The 26032-nt window shown below is 43.2% G+C and overlaps 1 protein-coding gene across 1 annotated transcript in view; it reads right to left on the minus strand.

Annotated features, from left to right (window-relative positions):
- Positions 1–26032, minus strand: part of ACSS3 (acyl-CoA synthetase short chain family member 3) — a 951593-nt gene that overhangs the window by 758292 nt on the left and 167269 nt on the right. The window contains exon 2 of the mRNA XM_069228767.1: positions 18537–18681. Within this exon, the coding sequence (XP_069084868.1) occupies positions 18537–18681 (145 nt within the window). The remainder of the gene's footprint in view (positions 1–18536; positions 18682–26032) is intronic.

Genomic DNA, 26032 nt, shown 5'->3' on the forward strand with positions numbered 1-26032 from the left:
ACAGTGTTTCCACAATGCCATTGCACACAAGCAACCTCGGAATGCGCACTGTGTGCATAGTAACAGTGTGCATTCTGAGGATGCTGGCATGGGCGCCCCCTGTGGATCCCAGCACTTCCTTTCTGACATCCTTTCCATGGTAGTGCAACCGCCATGGAAGAGCTGGCAGAAAGGAAAGTAGTGATCAGCACTGCATTGCCAAATATGGCTGACCACGACTCTGACTGCCGCTAACCCATCAGGATTCCTGTTCCCGGCAGAGGGGGCGGTCTACTGCCAGTCAGGTCGCCAGGATCATAATCTGGCAGTCAGACCACCAGGAGTGCAGCAGTCTTCAGACCACCATCCACAAATTACACTAGAATACATAAAAGGTAAACCACAACATGATTGCATGCATTTCACAAGAATACATCTGAAGGTCATCACTTTCTGGGATTTGAAACGAAGGTTAAAAGGAAAAAAGTTTGTTAAACAACATATATCAAAATACAATAATAGGACTAATTTATTAGATTACAACAGATTTTACAAAAACTAAGTTGTAGCTATTTTGTACAGGTATTAATGATTAAGAGAATTGCCTCAGATGACGAGGAGTATTCCAGACAGGAAACACAAAGGTGTACTAAATATAGAGATTGTGGGTATCCTAATCACATTCTGCAAAGTATCAGAGATAATGTGACCTTAAAGACCTTAAAACATCAACTGTTATCATCAGCAGAACACATGGTGTTGATTTCTGAATTAACATTAGGAACAAGAATAAGAAATCAGTGCTTTTTTATTGACTTCAATAAAAACAAACACACTATATCAAAGCTAAGTTATCATATTTTACTACTGTTATACAATGAGTTTAATGGATATAACACCATCTATCTAACAAACTCTCATATCCGCGGCTCAAATTAACTCATAATACTACTAAAACTGTACTCATTATTTCCCGATACTAATCCATCACTAATTCTTGTTGGGTTCCAGAGTAGCGTGCTACTCACCGAAAATCGCTTCAACGCCTCATCAGGGGTAGTAAGCGCTATATAAATACGATTACAATACAATACAATCTATCTTATATGCACAGAAACAATTTGGATAACATTTCTGGACATATAAGAGCAAATGGGCTCTTAGGGCCTGTTAGACTTTTCATCCTTGGCGTGGTCTCCTTTAACTTTTTGCCTCTGTTCCCCAGGTTGTTGATGTGTGCTGGACTCTGATTTTACTGTTTTTGTTACTCTGGGCACTTTACCACTGCTAACCAGTGCTAAAGTGCAAGTGCTCCTGTTTAAAACGTGTAGGTAATTGGTTCTCCATGATTGGCATATTTGTTTGACTGTTAAGTCCCTAGTAAAGTGCACTAGAGGTGCCCAGGGCATGTAAATCAAATGTTACTAGTGGGCCTGCAGCACTGGTTGTGCCACCCACACAAGTAACCCTGTTATCATGTCTCCGACCTGCCACTGCAGTGTCTGTAAGTGTATTTTTACACTGTAAATTCGACTTGGCAAGTGTACCCACTTGCCAGGCCTAAACCTTCCCTTTTCTTACATGTAAGGCACCCCTAAGGTAGGCCCTAGGTAGCCCCAAGGGCAGGGTGCAGTGTATGGATAAGGTAGGACATATAGTAATGTGGTTTATATGTCCTGACAGTGAAATACTGGCAATTTCGTTTTTTCACTGTTGCAAGGCCTGTCTCTCTCATAGGATAATATGGGGGCTACCTTTAAATATGATTAAAGTGTAGATTCCCCTAGAGAGTAGATGGACATGTGGAGTTTGGGGTCCCTGAACTCACAATTAAAAAATACATCTTTTAGTAAAGTTGATTTTAAGATTGTGCGTTTGAAAATGCCACTTTTAGAAAGTGAGCATTTTCTTGCTTAAACCATTCTGTGACTCTGCCTTGTTTGTGGATTCCCTGTCTGGGTCAGTTTGACAGTTGGGTTGTTTTTCACCTCGCACTAGACAGTGACACAAAGGGGGCTGGGGTGTAACCTGCATTTCCTGATTAGCCATCTCTGCTAGGAGGGAGGGGTGGAGTGGTCACTCATCTGAAAGGACTGTGCCTGCCTCTGACAATGCCGGCTTCAACCCCCTGGTGTGTGTCTGAGGCCTTGCCTGGGCAAGGCAGGATTTCACAAGTAGGTGTGAGTCCCCTTTGAAGAAAGGTGACTTTAAAAGACTAAAATGGGTATAAGAAGGGCACCCAAATCTACAGACTTTAAAAACACTTCTGGAACCAAGAGGAACCTCTGCCTGGAGAAGAGCTGATAGCTGAGGAAGAAGTGCTGCCCTGCCTGTGACTGTGCTTTGTGGAGCTTTCCTGCAGTGCTGCTTCTGCCAGAGTAAGAGGGCAAAGACTGGACTTTGTGTGCCTTCCATCTTGTGAAGAAATCTCCAAGGGCTTGAGTTAGAGCTTGCCTCCTGCTGTTTGAAGTCTCAGGGACAGCAAAGACTTCTCTCTGCCAGCACCTGGAGTCTCTGGAGAGGCTCCTGCCCTGACAAGCGGTGCCCTATCCAGTCCCTGGGCCCTTGAAAGGAAAGCTAGTGGAATCTAAGGAAATCGACTTCGGACGACTTTGGACCGACGCCGCTGCTGAATCCGGTAACGCTGCTTGCACCTAACGCCGTGACCTTCGCTGGAACGCGACGCTCTTCGCAGGCCCGACGCCGCAGCAGCCCCGCTGAAGTCCGCGACTCCGTGGAAGTCGCCGCACCACGTCGTGACCGACGCTGCTCGAAGTGCACGGATTCAACGTTTCGCACAGACGCCGCGATTCCCGACTTCGCGCATCGGCTTGTTTTCACTCTTCACCAAAGGCACTGTACTTGGGGGTCTACACGACTCCGTGTCCGGCGCCGCTGGTGTCGGCTTGTTGGGAACGACTCATCGAAGCATTTTTGTTTCTAAGCGCTATTTTTGAGTTTAATCTTTAAAAATTCATAACTTGACTTGTGTATGTCGGATTTTTGTCGTTTTGGTCTTGTTTTGTTTAGATAAATATTTCCTATTTTTCTAAACCGGTGTTGTGTCATTTGGTAGTGTTTTCATGAAGTTACTGTGTGTGTTGGTACAAATACTTTACACCTAGCGCTCTGAAGTTAAGCCTACTGCTCTGCCAAGCTACCAAGGGGGTAAGCAGGGGTTAGCTTAGGGTGATTCTCTTTTACCCTGACTAGAGTGAGAGTCCTTGCTTGAACAGGGGGTAACCTGACTGTCAACCAAAGACCCCATTTCTAACAGGGCCATATGTACGAACACTTTTTCCCATAGACACAGAATGGGTAAAAACCTTTGCTACATCTGGCCCTTAATGAGGTGTACTACAGACAGTTCTTGAATTTAGTCTAGACACTCATCAACTTTCCTATGAAAATTGTGGTTCATTTAAATTAATTTTATGGGATGTTTTACCCAACCCCTTGTTTTGAATATTATTTTGACATTTTAGTAGGAATTTGTGTTTTTTATTAACAGTAACATTTTTCATGACAGACTACATACAATAAAGAGCAAAGGCGAACTATTTTCTAAACAACACTGAAGAGTTCTGAAAAAGAGATTTTCATGGCATCATCAAGACAGAGGAAAAACTGTGCTGTGTGGTTATGAGTGATGATGTGGTCTGTATCACATGAAGAGAGACTTTCAAAGGACTATGACTCCTTGTTAATGCTTTGCACTGTCATGAGTGATGTCTCCATTAGCGTTTTCTCTGGAGCCTCCAAAGACCAGAGTATTGAAACTAGTGTCTGCACCAGGTGTTACCTGTGGAGCACCGGGTAGTTTATCATTAACCAGGGCGTGCTCCTACCACTGAATGTACAGGTATTTGGGGTTAACAATGGTGTCGATAAACATTTCACTATTTGAGCAATGAGTGACTTTCTCTCCTCTTTTTCCAATGATATTTCCTGTTGTTTACATAAAGCGTTGTGAAGAAGACAGCTAGGCACTCACTAAAATTGAATTAAGGAATGTTGAGTTGAGCTTGGTATTTGAATGTAAACTACTTCATCTTTGAAATGTGACATTGAGTTACTAAGGAGAAGAGCTTTTGTTCTAAGGAACCACTTAATTGTGGCACATTTGCATGGATATGAAGTGATCAAAGCACACTTAAGTAATCTTTGTTGGTCACGAGGTAAATGTAAGATCACCAGTTCAGCTCTGACATTAAAGAACTGCCTTTTTACCTTCCATTTCATTGTGACTCACTATATATCCAGATGCCTCACCACTTAGCTAAAACGTGAGAGCTTGTATCCTAATGATCAACAACCTGTTAGCTAAATGTAGAACCAAGACTATTGTCCCTCTTCTCATCACCTCTTGGTTAAGTTCCTACATTTGTAGCGTCTTGAGATGTTTATAAGCCTTAAATCTGGAATAAAAATCTTTCTGCTGACTCAGTAGAGCAATTCTTTCATTTTGAAGCATCTTTCAAGATGATTGTGCACCTTCCTTTCAATTTCATAACGGGAGGTGTACTACTCTCACCAACAGTGTAAAACTCACCTCCAACTCTTGAACCACATCTTGGAGGCCACTACATCAGAGTGTTATTACAGCTGTAACCATCACAACACACATGGGAGTGCCAGAGTTTAACACATTTTCTTCTAACAATGGCGGTAAGGATGCAAGTTTGTAATGCAGATATATTAAAGTCCTTTCTTCCAGTCGTTGCACTATTTTCATTTGCTACAAAGTTTTGCATGCGGACAAGTTTTTCTTTGTTTCAGTCAACCTGAAATCATCCGCTTCTCACTTATTTTCAATTTACATCATCCTCTTCTTTGTGTTGATCAGTTTGGCACTTAACCTAATGAGGCCATTGCAAGTCTCTCCTTTTAGGACAGGCTGATAAATCCTCCCTTTTACTTCCACTGGTTTCTCACTTTAAGGTGGTGTACTCAACTGAAGAATTATCCACTGAAGCAGCTCCTTTCAGTTATTGCCACAACAAAGGTAATCCACATCCCACTTGCATTCCATTAAGGATTCCATACTGTACTTGCTCTGAAAGCCATCGTTCCCACTCATTGTGTTTATCTCTTCCAGTCATGGCAGAATCCAAGGTAAGGAGCAGAGGCAATGAAGCTCTCCAACAGGTGCAGGGTTCTCACCCTGGCACATTGTTCACTATCCATCCATCCATATCAATCATCCTCCGCCAAGATGCCATGTCGCCAACAATCCTCTCCATTTACACCTCCACTTAGATTTTGCAGTGTGAGCATGGGGTGTTGCTTCTATGAGATGTCAGTACCAGCCATCTCCATTGCAGTGTCTGAGCAGAGAAACGACAATTGGTGTATTAGCTGGTGCCTTTAGCACTCCAAGCTCCACATGGAGCTCAGAAAGAACTCTGCGAATGAGCTTGGCACTTGATCAACTCCCCCGCTCCATATCCTAGAAAGCATCCTTCCTTACACAGAATATGTCCCTTTTCTAGCCCAGATGAACTTTCCACGCTATGTCTAGGTGACTTCAGGTTTTGGCTGTTTGGTCCCAAGAACTGGAAAGAAACACCCATCTGGAAAGAGGAATCTTTGATATTTGTCTGCAAAATTATTAGAAACTGGCTCTTCTGCTAAGTCTGATCTATTTCTGGTTGTTAGTTCTGTTTTTTTGGCATCTAGATACACCTCAATTTGCGATGTGTGCTTCATAACAGAAGGTAATGCAAAATGATGTCCTTCACCACAGCAGATTATGATGAGGGGCTCCTGAGTGCCTCATATCATACATATGCACATTAACCAGGGGCTGACTGGGGGTCCTCTGAAGGTTTGGGGGGGGGGATCTTCGAAGGATGGGTTCTGCCCCCGCAACAGGGACTTAAGGGGCCTGCGCCACGCCCCTGCTTCTTAAAGAAAACTCAACAAATAACCCAGAATGCTACAGAATGCAAAATTAGCCAGGGTGTATGTCCTCCCAAAGTAATTGGACCATTGTTAGTAACCGCTTGTCTAGTTTTTCTTAAAGGCTGGAGAGTGCTCCATAGCACATTCTGGACAGAACATTTCAATGAAAATCATACACAATTTTTGTGGCTGACTCGTTGAATCACTTCCGCCATTTCCATGTGCGCACTGGACTACATGTATAGACTACACTGAAAATATAAAACTAATGTACTTCTTTTTCACCCAATAGACAAACAGTATTAAATATGGGTCTGTAAATCTGTAACGTATATGGTATCAAACAACTAAAGAGAGTTTCGCCAGGATCACATCAACAGTTTGTTAATTTCGAAAAAGGTATAGGAGCAAGACCTAAGTGGAGAGTACACTGTTTAAGGAAGTAACAATTGTAACATTTTCCTTCAATAATATGTTCAATTGTATATTTCTTTTACAAATCACATTGGTCGCACAGTCAATCTGCTGTCGGGAAATAATTTCTATTAGCAACTGTTCTATTTAAACTGAATAATGGACTTACCGCTACCATTAAGTAGTGAAATAAATGGTTGTTAACCATACTGAGCAAATAGGATTAGCGCAGTGCGACTATCTTTTTCTTTTGACAGACTTGAGTTTGGAGTGTTTAGCAAACGTTACTGCTGCGTGACTTGCTTGCTGTGCAGCAAATAAATTACCAGCACATGCAACTACACTTAATTGAAAACAGGTAACCTCTGACAATTAACAAACAAAACTGCACAGCAACTCGAAGGTGAGCAGACAAACCGCGCCGTTTTTCTACAAGAGGTAAACGCACTGTGCATGTTTACTTCCAATGTGCTGATGGCAGTAACGCAGAAACGAGGTTTCTATGAGGTGCTACAGCCCCTCCCCCCCCTCATCTCTTGGAACAATCAGCCATTGGAAGAAGCTTCACGAACATATGACACACAACTGCCCTTTTTCACTTCTCTTTTATAACAAGACCGTGCCATGTCATGATTCAGATCTGTGTCTCAGGACAATACTCTGGCAAGGGCACAGATGGGGGTGACATAGGGACGTCATAGGGACGTCATCGCAAGGGTTTCTTAATGAAGACAGATGTAAACAGCTGTTTTTCTATTATTATAAGTGCACAAATATTTCAAATAGTATTCCCGTCTTTTTTTTTACTGAATATGAGGCATGATACCGCGTAATATCGAAGCATGACAGGAGCAAAGCTTTTCAGAAAGGTCAAAACAATTCCAAGTACATATCTGTTATTTTTTGTGATGCACATCAGTTTAAAATCCACAATTACAGACAAGTAAATCAGTGTGCTTTGTAGCATTACTTTTTAGACCTTATAGCAAGATCAATGCAATATTGGCAAACGTTATATGTTATGAATAATTTATCAGGCTATTTTCTGATATTAAGTACTTCGTCTGTGCAATTTGTATTTCCCTTTGTTTGAGGTCTTGCGATCTGATGCAGCATCTGTATGAACACGCAGATCTCCGTGAAAAAAAAAACCCATACCTTTTAAATTCCCATGATGCTTTTTAAAACTCTCCTGATCAATTACAGTTTAGATAACTACTGGCCTGTGTGTCGAATAAAGTGCTTCTAAAAGCAAAATAAAACATACGGCTGCCTCCGACCTGAAACTTGGGGAGAATTAGGAACAATAATTTTTGGTCCAAATGTATTTTTATTGCTTTATAAAAAATATTAGAATGCGCATACCAATACATACAAGGATGGAAACTGATCACTGAGTAGCTAATGAAGTTAATATCATATTTGGCTCCTGAGTCACTGCTCTCTCCTCGTAACATTTACCACCCTTTGCCCCAATCTGAACAACATCTTCGAATTCTGGATTAAAGCAAAAGGTAGATTTTATATCTTTGGGAGGATTTCCCCTTCTTTTACTCCACACAGTTCCTCTCAGAGCATGGGAGGTCAGGCTTTTGCGAAGAGGCCCATTGTCCTCCAGCACGGTGCAGCGGAGGCATACAGATGTATACCAAGTAGGTATTGACCCATCTGATCCCACTCTCCCTCAACACAAGTGTGGATGCCCTTTAGACTAAAGTTTTTCATTAGCTGGCATAGACCAGTCTATGACACTACTGTGTGACAGAAGGATCACTGTGTTTTTCCCACTAAAAGGGTATGGTTCATTTTGCCACTACTGTGCAGTGTAACACTAGGCACCACTCTAATTTCGATAAGTTATGACAATTGTTAGGTCTCAGACCAAGCACAAAGACTTGTGGATAGAGGGGAAAAGGTAATCCAATGATATTCCCCAATGCAACAGCTATTTCTTCCTAGAGGGGGCACATTGTGGGACAGTTCAACAATTATGCAGAGCTTCTGCTACTGCTCCACATCGCCTTCAGTGGTCCCTGGAGGCTCTTGGAATCATCCTATTGATTTTAATCATCGAGTAGTGCCAATCATACACAAGTTTGTGTTCTGTCTCTTTTTTCTTTATACTAATGTAGTATTTCTGTATATCCCTTCTAATAAAGTTCCATTCAATTATATGAAATGTATCAAAGGGTTTTACCCATTCTGTAGGTCTATGGGGAAATGTGTTTACATCAATTTACCCACTCTTTTTTCAAATAGGGTCTCCTCCCTTGTAGCAGCCCTATTCACATCAGGGTGTAACACCCAAAGTCCTAAGTGCACATCATTCTTCCAATCTGTTTTCCCCACTCAGAAGTCTCTTTGGCATTGGATGAAAGTTTTTTATGCTCAATCTTTGCCTAAATGACCTTAATTTTGTGTTTGGTAAACCTCTCTTTTAAGTGTTAGTGTGAGAAAGATGTGAGACCAAGACTTTCAAATACATTGTGCTGTACTGTTAGGGTTGTGTCAACTAGTGTAGAGTGGTATGCATTGCATGGCCTACCCTGCTTGAGATGTCACATCCCTTTTCATAGCAGTCTCCCCACTATTGCATGTTCCATGCTTGTCCAGATCTTCCTCCTGTGATTGTTCAGTGTTCAGAGACTCTTAATAATTTGGCTTGGCCATGCTTCCACCCACTTCTGGTTGCTGCACCTATCTCAGTGAGATTCTCGACCTAGCGCCCTTGCAAATGAATCGTGATACCACTTTCTGCAGTCAACGGAGGAAGGTTTTCTACGCCTTGTTGGGGGGTGATTAAAATAAAGTAGTCTACGAAGCACATTCATTTTGATCATATTGATGCTACCCATTCGTAATAAAATCAGCAAAAACAATATCTTGAAGTCCTTCTTAATGTTCTTCAACAGGACTGTGAAGTTTATTCTGTGGAGTTGATGAGTGAGCGATGTCATTCTGAACTCTGGTAATGTAATGTGTTTCGGTACCCACTGTAGCAGAAACGTGCCCTTTAGTGTATGTGACAGATGGTGGGTGAAATTTAATTTTAGGATCTCTGAACTGTCCACATTGATGGTGTAACCTGCCACTTCCTCAAATCTCGTAACATGTTGAGTTACTGCAGGCTCAAGAATGGTTCACATACACAGAAATCCTATATTTCCCTTACTCAAACAGTATTCCCTTTATACTCTTATGTCTCCTTATCTGTTCTGTTAGTGGTTCAAACCTGAAAGCAGGAAAGATTTCAACAGCGGACAACCCTGAATGGGTACCCCTTTCCAGCTGCTCCCCACAGAAACTCATTCACTGAGATTTTAGTGGCTGGGTGGTAGTAATGCTAGGATCATGGCTACGAACATCGATTAAAAGCCCAATCTTTTCAAGACCAGACCTGGGAATTCCCAGTCCACCCAGTTGAAGGCCTTCTCTTAGCTTACAGAAACCACTATCACAGGAGTATTCTGCTTTTGTGCCTTTTCGACCAGGTGGATTGTCCATTGTCTATGTTACCATGCATCTACCTTAGGCAACAATTCCAGTTTTGTCAGTATGTTTTTGGTATGGTAATATCACATCTAGTCTCCTTGCCAGCATCTAATGTTGAGGATTCATGCTTAGGTAGCACCATTATAATTGTCTTTCCCATGGTATCTGTTACTTTGCCATCTGATTGAATAGTTTCTCAAAAGAACAGACTGCATGGGGCTTTCTAGGGTTTGACTAAAAGCCCATCCAGGCCCGGGGATGTGTTTCTTTTAAGTGCTGTTATGGCACCTTTAATATCTTCTTTGGTTATCAGGAAATCCAGGATTCAGTTTTGTTCCTCTGTTAGTAGTGGTAGGGCCACTTCCCCAAGATATTACATCTCTCAGCCAGTAGAATATTCATCTGTAATATAGAGCGTCTTATGAAACTCCCTAAAAGTCTCTACCTTATCACCATACAACTGTAGTAAGACCCTATTAGTGGATTTATTTTATATATTCCGTTTCCCCTCTTAGTTGCTTTGCCAGGTGGGATCCTATCTTAGTCCCTAAAGAATAAGCATGTTTTCTGAGATACTGCAAGGATAGTTCTGCAATCTTTGTGTGAACAGCCCTTAGTTGACCTCTGATGATGTAAATTTTCTCATGTTAGCTACTGAAGAGGACTCCCTATGCTCACTCTCTCTCTCCTTCTATTTATCTAACACTTCTTTCCAAATTCAAGTTCCAACTTTTAGACCTCTTGTTGTCAGAGTCTGTGGAGGTGGGCCATCAATAAGATGCACATCTCCCTCATTACCGCTTTGAAAGCACCCCATACTCCACTTGGGATATCGCTCTCAGTATCACAGAGGGCAAAATATTGCTCAACTTGTTCCGCTATCTAAAGCTTTAAAATGGGGTCGCTAAGCAGCAATGGGTACAGGTGCCAATCAGGTTACCACCCATGATAGATGATTGATCTAAGAATACTACTGTACTGATTTCTACATTAAATGCATATAAGAATAAGTGTGATGGATCTGCAAGAAACAGTTGTAATCCCTATTTGCAGGGTGGAGATCCCACAAGATGTTTTTCAGCCTCACCCCCTCATTAAGTACTTGAACCTTCTGGAAAAACACTTGTATTCTCCATTCACCTAGATCTGTCTGTACAACTCTTCCTGTAAGAAACTGGGGTATTACTTGAGAGGGATAACTACCCACCTCAAGTAATAATTATGAAGGCCATTAAATTAGCTTGCGCACAACCTCTGGAGGCTATGGCATAGAGCTGATAGGCCAATTTAGAGGCAATGTGTAAAGTATTTATGCAGTATCAGAACAGTAATAAAGTCAAACACACCACAAGAAAAATCCCAAACAAATTTAGAAGAATGGAGAATATAGTAATGAATAAAATAACACAACATGGCAAATATCCAACAAGAGAAACTGGAGATCTGAATTCTTAAAGTTTAGAAGTGGAAATCGTGCCAAAAAGCATTGTGCGCCAACCACAAATATTTAGATGTGCTTGGTCAGAACCTAGGCACGAGTTAGGGCCGACCATGATGGATTATGGGCTGGATTCAGAACCTAGGACTGATGGGGTCGGAAAATTCATCTTTGGACTTAGTCTCTAAAATTGGAGTAAATAATTGTTAACACAGCAAGGGAGCAGGCTAGTGTCAAAGACAGCTCCATGTTGTTGGATAGCCACCGGGGCAGGTCTTGGTAAAGCTGTTAACATTTGGCAGAAAAGCACAGAGCAGTCGAAAGTTGAATTTTGCACCAATATAAATTCCTCTCCAGTCAGATACTTCTCGTTTCTTTGTCAACTGAAATATGTTACCTTCAGACTTCGACTTTTTTGGGGGGGGCCCAGAGTCTTCCGTTAGGGCCGATTTTTAGGCGCTCCACAAGGCTGAATGCCTTCTCCATGAGGTCCTATTGAATCAAATTTGCTGAGTCAGAAAAACTCAGCCCTGGGGAGAGGGGGAGGTTCCGCCTTATGACTCTTGTAGTCTACGTCTTTGTCTTAGATACTAGAAGGAGAGCAGGTTCTGTATTCTGGCTCTTCCCAGGCTGCTGATAGCAGGGTCCATCCTGTTCTGTTCTTCCACATGTCCAGAAAGTGTTCTGAGGGCAGTGGGGGTGCCACACTTATGACTCTTGGCCCCTCCATACCCAATAGGGTAAAAAGTCCAAGGGACAACACTACCCATTTTTGCAACGCTTCCTATATGCCCTACTGCAAAATATCCCACAGTGCCTCCTTTGCCTAAATCTAAGATGGAGAAACTCCCTCTCCCCCATGCACAGTATGTGCAGGAAACTGACCAACCTCTCCTCTGTGGTTACTTCATATCAGTTCTGGGGCAGCTCCCTCCCCCAGTGTGACTGGAGCCTGAGTGACTGGGCTAATAAAGACAGGACCTATGCAACCGTTGTCTGCATGTGATATGGGGAAGCCCCTTTGAAGTTAATCAAGTTTGTGGGCATTGCCCAAATAGCCATCCTGCCAGAGGAATAGAAACACCTCCCTAGAACCAAATCCCCTGTTCTGGAAGCAGTTTTCACACCTTATTCAGTGTTAAGCAGTCATGTCGTTGCATCCTGGAGGTTAATGCAAATTGTTCACCAGAACCTTTAGGCAGGGAAAAGCTCACTTTCTAAAAAGTACATTGTCCTAAATATTTATTAAATTTCCACCTTCCCTAGTCAATTTGGCTTTCAATAAATATTAGAAACAGTCCAAGAATGAAGTTCCTAGCTTGCTCCCAAGTCAGATATAACTGTATTAAACTTAATATTGCATCTCAGTGTCTTCCAGTAGAACAGCCAAACCTGATATAGTGAAAATAGCTTTTGGGATTTTTTTCACTACAAGGACATGTTTAACATTTAATTTCTACATGTCCTACTTTTAAATACCATGGGTAGTACGGCCTACGTATAGGTGAAATATTATTTATTATTTAAATGAACTGTTTAGGTCTACCCAAAGGTTGTATTCTGATGGGCCGATTTGCAGTTTAAACACTTCTTTAGTCAGGCTACTCTGGTAGGCCTGAAGCCATGTTTTACGCTGCCACTTCAGTGGCTAGAACAATGGGTGCTGTAGTCCACTAATGACATTTTACTTACAGGGCCAGGGTACACTTAGTACAATATACTAGGGAGTCAAGTTAAATATAATAATCATGTTAAAAGGAGGAACACATGCACTTTGTTCAACAAAAAATCAAACAGTTAAGGCAAAAATCTGGCGGTACACCAAGCAAAAGAGGGTCACTTTCTATTCTCCCATACCAGGCAAAAATTGCCAGTCAGAAGTATGTCCCCAACTACTAATGTTGTCAAGAATGCCACATAAGAATGCCTCTTTCAGTGTGTCAGGGCATATATCAATGTTTGGTTAGGTGCTCTTCTGTAGCGTAATTACACAAAATTACAGCACAATTATGCAAGGAGTGTACCCCTGAATTTAGTGCTATTTTCTTAGTGGAAAGTTCACCCTCACATACAAAATGGACAAGGGGATGCATTTTGCAGTATGAAAATAGCGCTAAATGCAACAGACTGGGAACAAAAGCGATCAGCAGCCATCAGCTACTTGAGAGCTGTTCCTGTGCTATTAGGTAGGCATTTTTTCTACAAATTACTCCAAATTACATGAATTGCTTGTGGTAATTACATGGCACAAGATTAACAAAACATTATTCAAATTATTCTCATTACTCCAGTGTAATAACATTTTCGCCTTGTCCTAAATATATCTGCTTCAGCATGTTTAATTGATTTTCAGATTGCTTTCTGCTTTACTGGGGTGTTTAATCCCTTTACATTATACATGAGTGTTTTTACCAGTGCTTAGTGCTTTTGATATATCATTCTATGATGTTGCCCCCCCCAGGTACATGTGGAAGGCATCACAGGTTGTTTTCTGGCTGTAATCATCAACTGCACCAACCTGGGTGACAAAACTAGACAATTAACCCCCTGCCATTTCCCTCCTGCCTCCAAACTGAAAACGGCGTGGGACCAGTTTTATGTAGGACATTTCCCAATAAAACACCAACCTATGTGGCGCACCCATGCATGACATGTGGGACCTCCTCGGTACAACTACTTCTAGGCAATAAATGCCTAGGGCAGATGCTGTGACAGTTACCTCTCGAGGAAAGTTGCCATATTGATGCTATATGACCACACTGTCCACCCTCACCCACAACCACTTCCCTTTAAATCAACCAAAGCATCCAACAGGCACAGCCTAGGGCCAGTGGATGAATTAATATAGTCCAACACTTGTAACCGCACAGTCAGTATGTCAGCTCAGAGATGTCTTATGAATTCTCACTTTTAACCACCTCTATTTCTCTTTTCAGCACAGTTCTTCTTCGCAGTTTTAGGACCATGTCTGCCTCCCCTCATCCTCTTTTCCACCACTCAGTCTGAAATTGTCTGTTTAACATGAAAAGCCATTTATTTGGTTGCCCCTTTCTCCAGGCAACTTCATCAGGCTCCAAGTCAATTTTAGGATTTGGCCTCTTAATCTGCACTTGATGTCTGGTAAAGCACACTCACTAACAATTCTGTCACAAACACCGTGACAGGGCCCATTTAAATCTCTTCTATTTTTATCACATGCTTGCTTGCAAACTAATTTCTTTCTATTAGAGAGTGTGACGTTTAGACACATGCCGAAGTGTTAGCATCATACCTGCCTTCTATCTAGACTATCTTTGTTGTTATGGCTATTGCCATATTAATATGGACGCTTTCATGTGATGCTAAAATATCTACATGTAAATAAAGATGATGTATTTATCCCAATACTTACTTTAATTGTTGGGATGTTAGTGTTGCAAAACTTATAAAACATGAAAGATTGGCGATTATGTGCTATAAAAGCCCCTGCATTTGGCCATAATGGGGAGAGTCTTCACAACTGAACTATCAGGACAGAGGCCACACCGGTTTGTTGCAAACTAATGGAGGCCTTCAGCCTGGCTTTGCATTTCTGGGCAGTGGCTGTAAAAGAGAAACGCTAAACAGCTATTTTTTACTGAGAAAAGACATGCTGTGAGATTCATATGAAGAAATTTGATTTGTAGGCGTCTGCTAGAACTTAGCACAGGGCTTAGAAGTAGCAATATGGCGTAAGGATCGTAGAAACTTGCTAACTATGTTAGGAATGTTCATACTGTTTTCGCTGACCATGTCATGCATTGTTATATTTATTTTAGCATTCTCAGTGTTTACCTTTATTATTTTATGCAGGAGACTTGGTGTTCAGAAATAAACATTTCAAAGTTTCATCCTGTGGATCTTAGCGCTTTTTGAGTGTGTTATACATTAGCAAGTAAGGGCACCAACGGGTATGCACTACAGAGTTTTCTAAACAGGGACAGAAGAGGGAGCAGCCACTGCAGATTAAATTATAATCTGCAGTGATTTTTAAGTGGCTCAGTTCTAAAATCATTGCACTGTACACCTCGCAGTGCCTTTGCATACTATACAGTAATGCACTGTAGGGCATACCCCAGGTAGCCAAGAAGTATGCACTGCAGTGAATTTTAAACAGGGCTGAAACGGAGAGCAGTCCCTCTATGTTTAAAAACCCAACAGAAGGACTTCTCCCTCTTCCAGCCCTCTTTCGAAACAATTGAATTTACTGCAGATTAATTACACCAGCGTAGCAACAGAATTTACAAGTAATTAAGCATTACAAGAGAAGTGCAGAAATATCAAATTTCTGTGATTCTGCCCCCAGAATTAGTAATTCTATCCCGGCATAGCCATTATATGTGATTCTCCTCCATTTCTGCTAAACCCTTCATTTCAACATTCCACCTCCTAAACAGGTTTTTGAGCTCTTTGAGCTTCAGGAGGGTCAGTTACAGATGCTCTTATGCAAGGCAAAATCCTTCTTAAGTAGGTAGCCTGGAGGTCTTCAGAGATGCTCACCCTTAGACTGCCAGTATTCTTGCTCACATTTCTGTGTATGTCAACAATCCTTGAACCCAGTGACGCCTTCAGTACCTGAACGCTGTGCTCAAATTACTTAATTAGGTCTTCCTTGAAGTCTTTCCATTGACTCTACAAGTCTACTTTAAGATCACCATCTTGGCTTTTACTTTTTGTGCCTAGGGTGGGGTCCCTTTCCGTGTAGCATTAGCTGGGATTGCTATGGTTAGCGTATTCCATAGGGAATTAGTAAGTTCTTTATGCACCACTTTCTTGTAGGCATCGAACTGTTTGGGGCTGTAGGATCTTTGTAACTCACAAAGTTGATATGTTAGGTGCTCGTCAGTGTAGGGGTGTGCATTAGGCCCTCTAGAGCTTCTTCACACAGCGCTCTGTCTGTGCCTTGTGTTTCTATTTAATCTTCCTGGCTGGCTTTGTATTATTCTTCAGATACTGGTTTCAGATTTCAGGCCTGGAGGGCCATCGTATTTCACTTGCCCACCCCAGCAAGGGGTGCTCACTTCAGTAAGGTTTTGCAACTGTGGACCCACCTAAAGGTTCTTCTCTCCAAAGAGTTAGGGGTGTCACCCCCGTCTCTCTCTTCTCTAATGCTTTCCCCATTTCCAGCCTCTGCTTGCTGGTTCCGTGGCCAAAGCTAATGTTTCAAACAGAGGTGCATCCAATATGTTGAGCTCTTCCCCCGCCTAGAGCCAGCCTGATGATTCCCCAGCACCAACCTCTCCCACCACTAGGCAATCGACTCACCTTCTCCTTTCAGCAGTGTTGTACAACAGGCATGTGCGCCAGCACATCAGAAATAGCCCGTCATGACTGCCAATTTGTTCCCTTCTCCCTTGCAGTCCGTGATATTGAATCCCTTTACCTCAAGTATGTGTCTGCTTTCTCCTTCATGGATGGGCTGTGTGATATTTTTGCATAACTGAGAGAGGTAACTTTTTGGAAAACATTTGGTCCATGGCATGCGTGGGTACTTGAATTGAGGCAGTGGGCCAGGAGAAAATAGGTACTGTCCACTATCTTGGCACCTTCTTCCGAGATAATATTCTAAAATGTATATTTGTGGACAGGAAGCTTAGACAAACAAGTGTTCAGTAACTGTACATTCGTAACCCTATCACAAATGAATACTTGGTAAGACCAGTTCATTAGCACATACTTAGTGCTTCTTCAAATCAAATACTTTACACTGACATTTGGGTAGAACACAAATTTGAATTCCAGCAAGGTAACTAAATTTTTCATCTGTTGTAATTTAATGCACGGAATATAATTACATTTTTCAGTGCTTTGGGGGAGCAAAATCACAGTATTGAGAGCTATAAGTTATTGTACATTTCTGAGTGATATACGCATAAACTGACTAGGGGAAGAACAAGTGTTCCCTGTATTGGAAAAAGACCGTGATAGTTCAGCAGTAGTAAAGGGAATCTGACTGGGGCCTACAAATGTTCCCCGGCATAGCCAGAAACCACTTCTGGCTAACCTGAAAGAGTCCAGGCCTCCGCGGTTTCAGACAACTGCTATGTGGAACAGCCAACAGTAGTATATGCTGAGGATGGCAACTGACTGAAGTGTCACAGTGAACTAAAAATGATGAATTGTTATGCTGCCTTACTAACTACCAGTAACTAAGATTTATTCTAGCATTCCATCCACCAGTTTTTGTACTTTCCTCTATTTTGAACAGTATTTTTCCATTGCAGAGCTCTAATATGCATCATTGCTTTTACGAGCTCAAAGGGTTCCTTCAGCAAATTTTGTACTTGCATAATATGCATGATTGTTATTATAAGTGATGTTATACAGTATTTGATGTCAACATCTTTTCACTGTTGCACAAAAACATGCATGTAAATTGGTTATAGTTCCAAATGGTTACACCGCTTTTCTAACTGATGTATTCAAGTTTTTTAAAGGGTAAGGTGTACATTTGGCTATGTGTTATAAAGACTAGAAGCATGAGTGAATGTATCTGTTATCACTGTCAACTCTCTCGGTGAGAACTAGGTATGATCAGGAGAGAATTTAGACTGAATGTGCCTATCATAAAGATCATAAAATTGAAGCGATCTGAATAATACCAAGAAAAGAGTGACTAGTCCAACTTGGTATTTCTATGTACTTAAAGCAGCATAGGTGCAAGTGAATCTTGCTATTCAGGACTTTAATTTCAGCTATGAAGAGTACAGTGCTGAGTGAATCCATTTTTGCAGACTGTTGGGCAGGTGGATTTCAAATGTGCCTCTTTCAGATATATCTTTGAAACAAAGATACTGTAATCCGTGATGAGTGATTTAGATCTGATTCTTAGTTCACTAAAACTTAGAGTTGGCTTCCACGAGTCTTTGTGCTGATTTTACAACTTCAAGGGCCATTTCGATAGATAATATGCTCTCTATTAATGTGCATTTCATATTATGTTGAATAAATATTTTTGGCAAAATGTACAGTAGAAGGCCGATTCCTATCTCATTAGTTCCAGAAATCTAAAGGGAGAGATGATTAAGGGGTCTGAATAATCTATTGGAAAGGTTTGACACTCTCTGTATTTTCTTGACAACATCATACTTTGTTCCCTATCCCTCTGATTTTAGGGAGATTGCACCACTGGCCAGCACCCCTGCATTACAATTGTTTCAGCACCCCTGCACTACAATCGTTCTAGCACCCCACCAGCAGCATCAAAGCCATGATTAGCTTTGATTGTTTAGACCTGGTGTCTATTCTTTAGAACTATGAGATTTCATTTCTCACAATAGATTGCACAAACCGTTTCATGCATCTCTCTGTAGGTGATGATTTCTTTGGTGTTGGTTACGGGGCTGTCATGTATGACAGCAGCTTGGTCTCCTCGTCCATTTTCTATGTGACGATCTAAAGCATTGTAGCAAATATTGAGCTGCCCGTCCACAAACCTAAAAAAAATCCAGAAAACAATACTGTTAGCAATGTTATGAATAATTATTTGCATGTACTGCAGAAAATAAAATTAGAACTCTGTACGTCTTAAGCTAAAAAGCCCAAAATTAGCCAAATACAAGTTCTTAGGTTCCAGCATCATAAGACTTTGTCTTCTGACAGTGGGAAAAGACTAAACAGCCATGCTTTTTTAAAACACATTCACAAATAGCACAGCACAAAATATTTATTTTCCACTGTTTCTAGCTGATATGCCTTAAAATGCCTATGCTGTGTAAAATAGATACTCCATTACAGAAAACACTAGTGTCCAGATCGTCTGAGACACTGTTAATTTCATATTTCACAAGTGAATATTGTTGCTTCTTGTTTCAAGGTATGCAAAGAAAGCATGATAACAATTAGTTGGATGAATGTTTTCATTTCTTAACCTTGAACTGAATATTTTGAAACTGGTCTACAGGAGAGATTTCATGAGTCCAAAAGATTCAGCTGGTCTCTTGGAATATCACGAGCAGCTCCAGATCTTGAGTAATTTCCATTTCTGGATCATTTTTGTTTTTTAGTCATGAAGGAAAGTTAACATGGAAGCTATTTCCCCTGTTTCTCTTCAATAACTTTGTAGTTCTTGAAACATTAGACAAATAGTACCGGAAGGCTGAATCTTTCCACATACTCTTCATGGATTTCTCCATCCCTGTGAGGGGCGTGGTGGGTTATTTTCTACGTCCTGCGAGGGGGGGCTAAATTCCCAAAAAGCACTAAGCATTTTATTTTATTTTTAAGATCCTTAGGAGGAGGTGGGACCTATACACACACATAGCAATGTTAATTTTTAACCCCTTGGGTGCTGTGGACAAGCTGGTTACGCCCTCGGCCACGGCGCTTGTGTGCCGTGGATGTAACCAGCTCGTCCTGCACCAGGCCCACGGGGGAGCGCTAACACTCCCAGTGGGTCTCCCACTCCCCTCGGCAGGGAAGGAAGGGGAAACGCTTCCCCTTCCACCCCGAGCCCCCCAGCTGGCGTATGATGATGTGAGCGCGTGATTGCACGCTAACCTCATCAGAGGTTGCCCCCATCCCGATCGGAAGAGAAATGCTTTCTGGCTTGCATTTCCCTTCTGATCGGGGTGGGGGAGATCGGAGAGACATAAAAAGCAACGGAATGGCTTTTCGTAATGTGATCGCACTGCAGAAATGGCCACTAGACACCAGAGAGGTTTTTTGTTTTGTTTATCTATAAGGGGTGCAGCACCTTGGGCAAGGGTCACTCCCCAAGGGGGCATTTTTTTATAAGGCCATTTCTGCTATATAAATTCGACCCACCTGACCCCCAAGGGGGCAGAAACCTCTAGACGGCAGGGATTGTTTATTTTTTTTGGTTTGTTTTTTCTTTTTTTACAGGTTTTAGGCAAGGGTCGCTCCCCTGGGGTGCAAATTTATTTTAGGGACAGATTGGCCTATTTTTATTAGGCCAATTTGCCCCAGAGGGGGGCAGAAACCACTAGACACCAGGGATTTTTTTTTTATGACAATTTCACAAAAGGTGGGCAACCCTTTAGACAACGGTCACTCCCCTGGGTGGCAAATTTATTTTAGGCCATTTCTGCCACGCTTGGGGGCAGAAACCATTAGGCACCAGGGTTTTTAAAAAAAAAGATCGGGAGCCACCACTTAGGCAAGGGTCGCTCCCCTAGAAGCAAATTCATTTTAAGCCATTTCTGCCCTGCTTGGGGGCAGATTGGCCTATTTTTCTCAGGCCAATCTGCCCCCGAATGGGCAGAAACCACTAGACACCAATTTTGTTTCTGAGCCAATTTCACACAAAGAGAGCGACCCCTTAGGCAACGGTCGCTCCCCAGGGGGGCAATTTTATTTTAGGTCGTTTCTGCCCCCATTGGGGACAGATCGGCCTATTTCTATTAGGCCCATCTGCTGCCAAGGGGGGCAGAAATGACTTTGGCACCAGGGATAGGTGTGTGTTTGTTTTGTTTGGGGAGGCAGCCCCTTGGGCAAGGGTCGCTCCCCATGGGGGCACATTACTGTTGGTCATTTCTGCCCTCTTTGGGGGCACATCAGCCTATTTTTGTAAGGCCATGTGCCTCCAAGGGGGGCAGAAAGCCCACCAGACAAGATTTTTTTTCAAAAAAAGAGGGTGGGTGTATGGCCATACCCTCACCCCAAATAAAAGGGGATGAATTTGTTCTGCCCACTGGTGGGCAGATGGGGTAATTACTCCTGATCCACTCCATGGGGAGTGCCAGTGAATTAAACAAAAAAAAAGAAAATTGGGTGGTGGCTACCAACCAGAAAGGGCATGGTTATGTCCTCATCCTAACTGAAGGTGGTAACAGTCTGCCACCGCACACTAAAAGATCTGATCTCAATGGAAAGCAAGAGGACATTTGTTTTTTTTGGGTTTTGATTTTACATTTGGGCCATGAGAGCATGGCTAACTCTCAAAATCGTCCCACTTGGAATGGTGAGGGGTGCACTTTTTGGACTTTGGGACGCTGCCAGGTAGAAAATCTACAAGATCTAGACACATCTGAAAACTAAACATCTGGGTGAGTCCAGGGTGGTGTACTTCACATGCACCCACACCACTTTCTTACCCACAATGCCCTGCCAATCTCCAACTCTGCATAAAATCACACATTTTCCCCACATTTTGGTGATGGTACCTTCTGGAATCGTCAGGAATCCACAAAATTCCTATCACCCAGGACTGTTGCATCTATACCAATAAAAAGTCTGCCCACTCGTCAGCCTGAAAATGTTTTCTTTTTGCAAACTGCCCTTTTGGACCCACTTTGGTTCCCCCTCAATTTCCACATGTTTTTGGCTCTTCCCTGTCAGAGGCACTTGGCCCACCTACACAAGTGAGGTATCATTTTTATCAGGAGACTGAGGGGAACGTTGGGTGGTAGGAAATTTGTGCCGGTGCCACAGAAATATGGGGAAAATTCGATTTTTTAGCTAAATTCGAGGTTTGCTGAGGATTCTGGGTAAGAAAACACTGGGGGATCCACGTAAGTCACACATCCCTGGACTCCCTGGGGTGTCTAGTTTTCAGAAATGTCTAGACTTGGTAGGTTTTCCTAGATGGCTGCTGAGCCCAGGACCAAAAATGCAGGTGCCCATTACCCCAGGCAAAAGCAGGTAGTTTTGTAATTGATAATTTTTATGTGTCCACAAAGGGCCTGATTCTAACTTTGGAGGACGGTGTTAAACCGTCCCAAAAGTGGCGGATATACCACCTACCGTATTACGAGTTCCATAGGATATAATGGACTCGTAATACGGTAGGTGGCATATCCGCCACTTTTGGGACGGTTTAACACCGTCCTCCAAAGTTAGAATCAGGCCCATAGTGTTTGCGGGCACTAGGCCTACCCTCATAAGTGAGGTACTGTTAGACTTTTCATCCTTGGCGTGGTCTCCCTTAACTTTTTGCCTCTGTTCCCCAGGTTGTTGATGTGTGCTGGACTCTGATTTTGCTGTTTTTGTTACTCTGGGCACTTTACCACTGCTAACCAGTGCTAAAGTGCAAGTGCTCCTGTTTAAATTATATGTAAGTGGTTCATCCATGATTGGCATATTTGAATTACTAGTAAGTCCCTAGTAATGCGCACTAGAGGTGCCAGGGCCTGTAAATCAAATGCTACTAGTGGGCCTGCAGCACTGGTTGTGCCACCCACATAAGTAGCTCTGTAATCATGTCTCAGACCTGCCACTGCAGTGTCTGTGTGTGTATTTTTACACTGTAAAGTCGACTTGGCAAGTGTACCCACTTGCCAGGCCTAAACCTTCCCTTTCCTTACATGTAAGGCACCCCTAAGGTATGCCCTAGGTAGCCCCAAGGGCAGGGTGCAGTGTATGGATAAGGTAGGACATATAGTAATGTGGTTTATATGTCCTGACAGTGAAATACTGCCAATTTCGTTTTCACTGTTGCAAGGTCTGTCTCTCTCTCATAGGATAATATGGGGGCTACCTTTAAATATGATTAAAGTGTAGATTCCCCTAGAGAAGAGATGGACAGGTGGAGTTTGGGATCCCTGAACTCACAATTTAAAAATGCATCTTTTAGTAAAGTTGATTTTGAGATTGTGAGTTTGGAAATGCCACTTTTAGAAAGTGAGCATTTTCTTGCTTAAACCATTCTGTGACTCTGCCTTGTTTGTGGATTCCCTGTCTGGGTCAGTTGACAGTTGGGTTGTTTTTCACCTCACACCAGACAGTGACACAAAGGGAGCTGGGGTGTGATCTGCATTCCTGATTAGCCATCTCTGCTAGGAGGGAGGGGTGGAGTGGTCACTCTCATCTGAAAGGACTGTGCCTGCCTCTGACAATGCTGTCTCCAGCCCCCTGGTGTGTGTCTGATGCCTTGCCTGGGCAAGGCAGGATTTCACAAGAAGGTGTGAGTCCCCTTTGAAGGAAGGTAACTTCAAAGACTAAAATGGGTATAAGAAGGGCACCCAAACTTACAAACTTTAGAAACACTTCTGGAATCAAGGGGAACCTCTGCCTGGAGAAGAGCTGATCGCTGAGGAACAAGTGCTGCCCTGCCTGTGACTGTGCTTTGTGGAGCTTTCCTGCAGTGCTGCTTCTGCCAGAGTAAGAGGGCAAAGACTGGACTTTGTGTGCCTTCCATCTTGAAGAAGAAATCTCCAAGGGCTTGATGTAGAGCTTGCCTCCTGTTATTGAAGTCTCAGGGATAGCAAAGACTTCTTCCTGCCAGCACCTGGAGTCTCTGGAGAGACCCCTACTCTGCTCTGTGGTGCCCTTCCAGTTCCTGGGACCCTGAAAGGAGAGGCTGGCAGCCTAAGGACAAAAATACACGCACCGCGCACCGTGCGGAGAAAAGATCGACGCGAATCCGATCGCGGCTGAGAAAACGACGCGACGCCGGTTCCGCAGCTGAGAAACGACGCCGCAGGAAACGCGACCGAAAAACCGACGCCCGGAGCAGGAGAAACGACGCGCAGCATCGCTGACGGAGGCTGAGAGATCGCACCCTGCGCCGCGGGACTTTCGGATCGTCGTGTGGCTGGCTTTTTCAACACGCACCGCCGTGCCGAGTGGTTTTCGACGCACACAGCCGTGCAGGATTACTTTCGACGCACACCGCCCGTGCGGGGTTATTTTTGACGCAAACCAGGTACATTTACACGCTAGCAGCGCTAGTGTGGTGTTACAACTACCTAAAGACTCTTTTTATTTTAAACCTTTAAAAAATCATAACTTGACTTGTGTATGTTGGATTTTTGTCGTTTTGGTCTTGTTTTGTCTAGATAAATATTTCCTATTTTTCTAAACTGGTGTTGTGTCATTTTGTAGTGTTTTCATTAAGTTACTGTGTGTGTTGGTACAAATACTTTACGCCCAGCACTCTGAGGTTAAGCCTACTGCTCTGCCAAGCTACCAAGGGGGTAAGCAGGGGTTAGCTGAGGGTGATTCTCTTTTATCCTAACTAGAGTGAGGGTCCTTGCTTGAACAGGGGGTAACCTGACTGTCAACCAAAGACCCCATTTCTAACATTGGTGACCAGCGGTCGGGATTTGGACTTGTATTTGTACTTGACATACAGTAATTAAGTGTACACTACTGTTTTGATCTCAGACCACTACGTGACCACATACTACTAGTCTTGTGATTTTTGTTTTTTTACTTGGACTGTTTTTCTCTGCATTCAGTTTCTTTTTTTCACTGATCCCGGGATTGACTTTGCTGAAACTTCATTTGAGAACTTGCTTTTCTGTTTTTGGAACTGTGCATATTTTTTTAACCTCTCATCATGTCTCAGTCTGGAGATGCCCTAGCTGAAACCGCTTTTGATTTGGAGAAATTGGAGAGCTACAAGGTGGCTCAGTTGAAGCAGTTTTGTAGGAATGTTGGCTGTCCCATTGAGAGCTCATCCAGGAAGGATGAGCTGCAAAAGGCGCTGAGGGCCTGGGTGACAGCCAAAGCAGCTGAGAGGCACACAGATGAGGAGCCAGAGGGGGAAGAGGAGTTGCAAGTCACTCACACTGATGTAGTGGGTGGGCCTGCTATGTCTCAGGGGAGAATCTCTAGGGCAAGTAGCAGTGTATCCTCCAAGGGTCTGACACCTGAAGAGCTACAGGACAGACAGGCAGAAAGGGAGTACCAATTGGAGCAGAGAAGGCTAGCCCTTGAGGAGAAGAAGATAACAATGGCTCATGAGCTTAGCTTGAAAGAGATAGATCATAGAAACCAGTCCAGTAGGGATGGTGGCAGCAATTCTACAGTGCAGCCTGAGAGAAGGGTACACATCCCAAAAGACCTTGTGAGGGATTATAAGAGAGAGGATGATATCTACTTGTGGTTCAAGGGTTATGAGTCAGCTCTCCACATGAACCTGGTCCCTGAAGCTCATTGGGGGGCGGCCTTGTGGAAGCATTTTGAGGCAGAGGGGAGGGACACACTGACGGCCTTAGGGGATGCTCAGAGTCTCACCTACCCTGCCATGAAGGAGGCCTTACTTACCAGGTATGGTCTCACCCCTGAGCAGTACAAAGAGAAGTTTAGATCCTACAAGAGAAAGGAATCCCAAACATGGTTGGAATGTGTTGATTCTTTTTGCAGGTCACTGGATGGTTGGGTGAAGGGCAGTAAGGTAAACACGTATGAGGGGCTTTACAATTTAATTGCTTGGGAGCACTTGTACAGTTTATGTTTTCCAGAGCTGCGCCAGCACCTCATTGACAGCAAGCTGACTGACCCCAGGAAGCTTGCACAGGAAGCGGACCGCTGGGAGAGCACCAGGGTCCAAAAGAGGTATGGGGGAGACCACGCCAAGGGTGGGCAGGGTCCCTCTCAGAAGAAAGGGGGGGGTAAGGGCAAACAGGATGAGTTCTCTAAAGGGCCCCAAACTGATTCCCAGGGTAAGGATTCCCAACCCCCCAGTGAAAAGAGGCCATGGTTCTCCAAAGGGAAGCCAATGGCAGGTGGTCCCCTACGTAAGTGCTATTCATGTGACCAGGTGGGTCATGTGAGGGGGGACCCCAAATGCCCCAAAAGTACACCGGCACCCACTGGTGCACCGTCCCAGGGTTTGGCCAGTGTAGCGCTTGGGGAGGAGTTGGTTTCAGGTGGGTGGGAACCAGCAGAAATGACCCTTGTCTCACTAGGGGACAGTGAGATGGTCCAGAGAAACCTAGTGCCTGATAACACTAAGAAGTACAGGCAATGGGTGACCATCAATGGACAGAGGGTGGAGGCTCTGAGAGACACAGGAGCCAGTGTGACTACAGTGAGGAGTCACCTGGTGTCTGAAGAGCAGATTGATCCCCGGGTACTTCACCAAGTAGTTGCAGTAGACAA

The sequence above is a fragment of the Pleurodeles waltl genome, chromosome 4_1 (assembly GCF_031143425.1).
Source record: "Pleurodeles waltl isolate 20211129_DDA chromosome 4_1, aPleWal1.hap1.20221129, whole genome shotgun sequence".
NCBI classification, from domain to species: Eukaryota; Metazoa; Chordata; class Amphibia; order Caudata; family Salamandridae; genus Pleurodeles; species Pleurodeles waltl.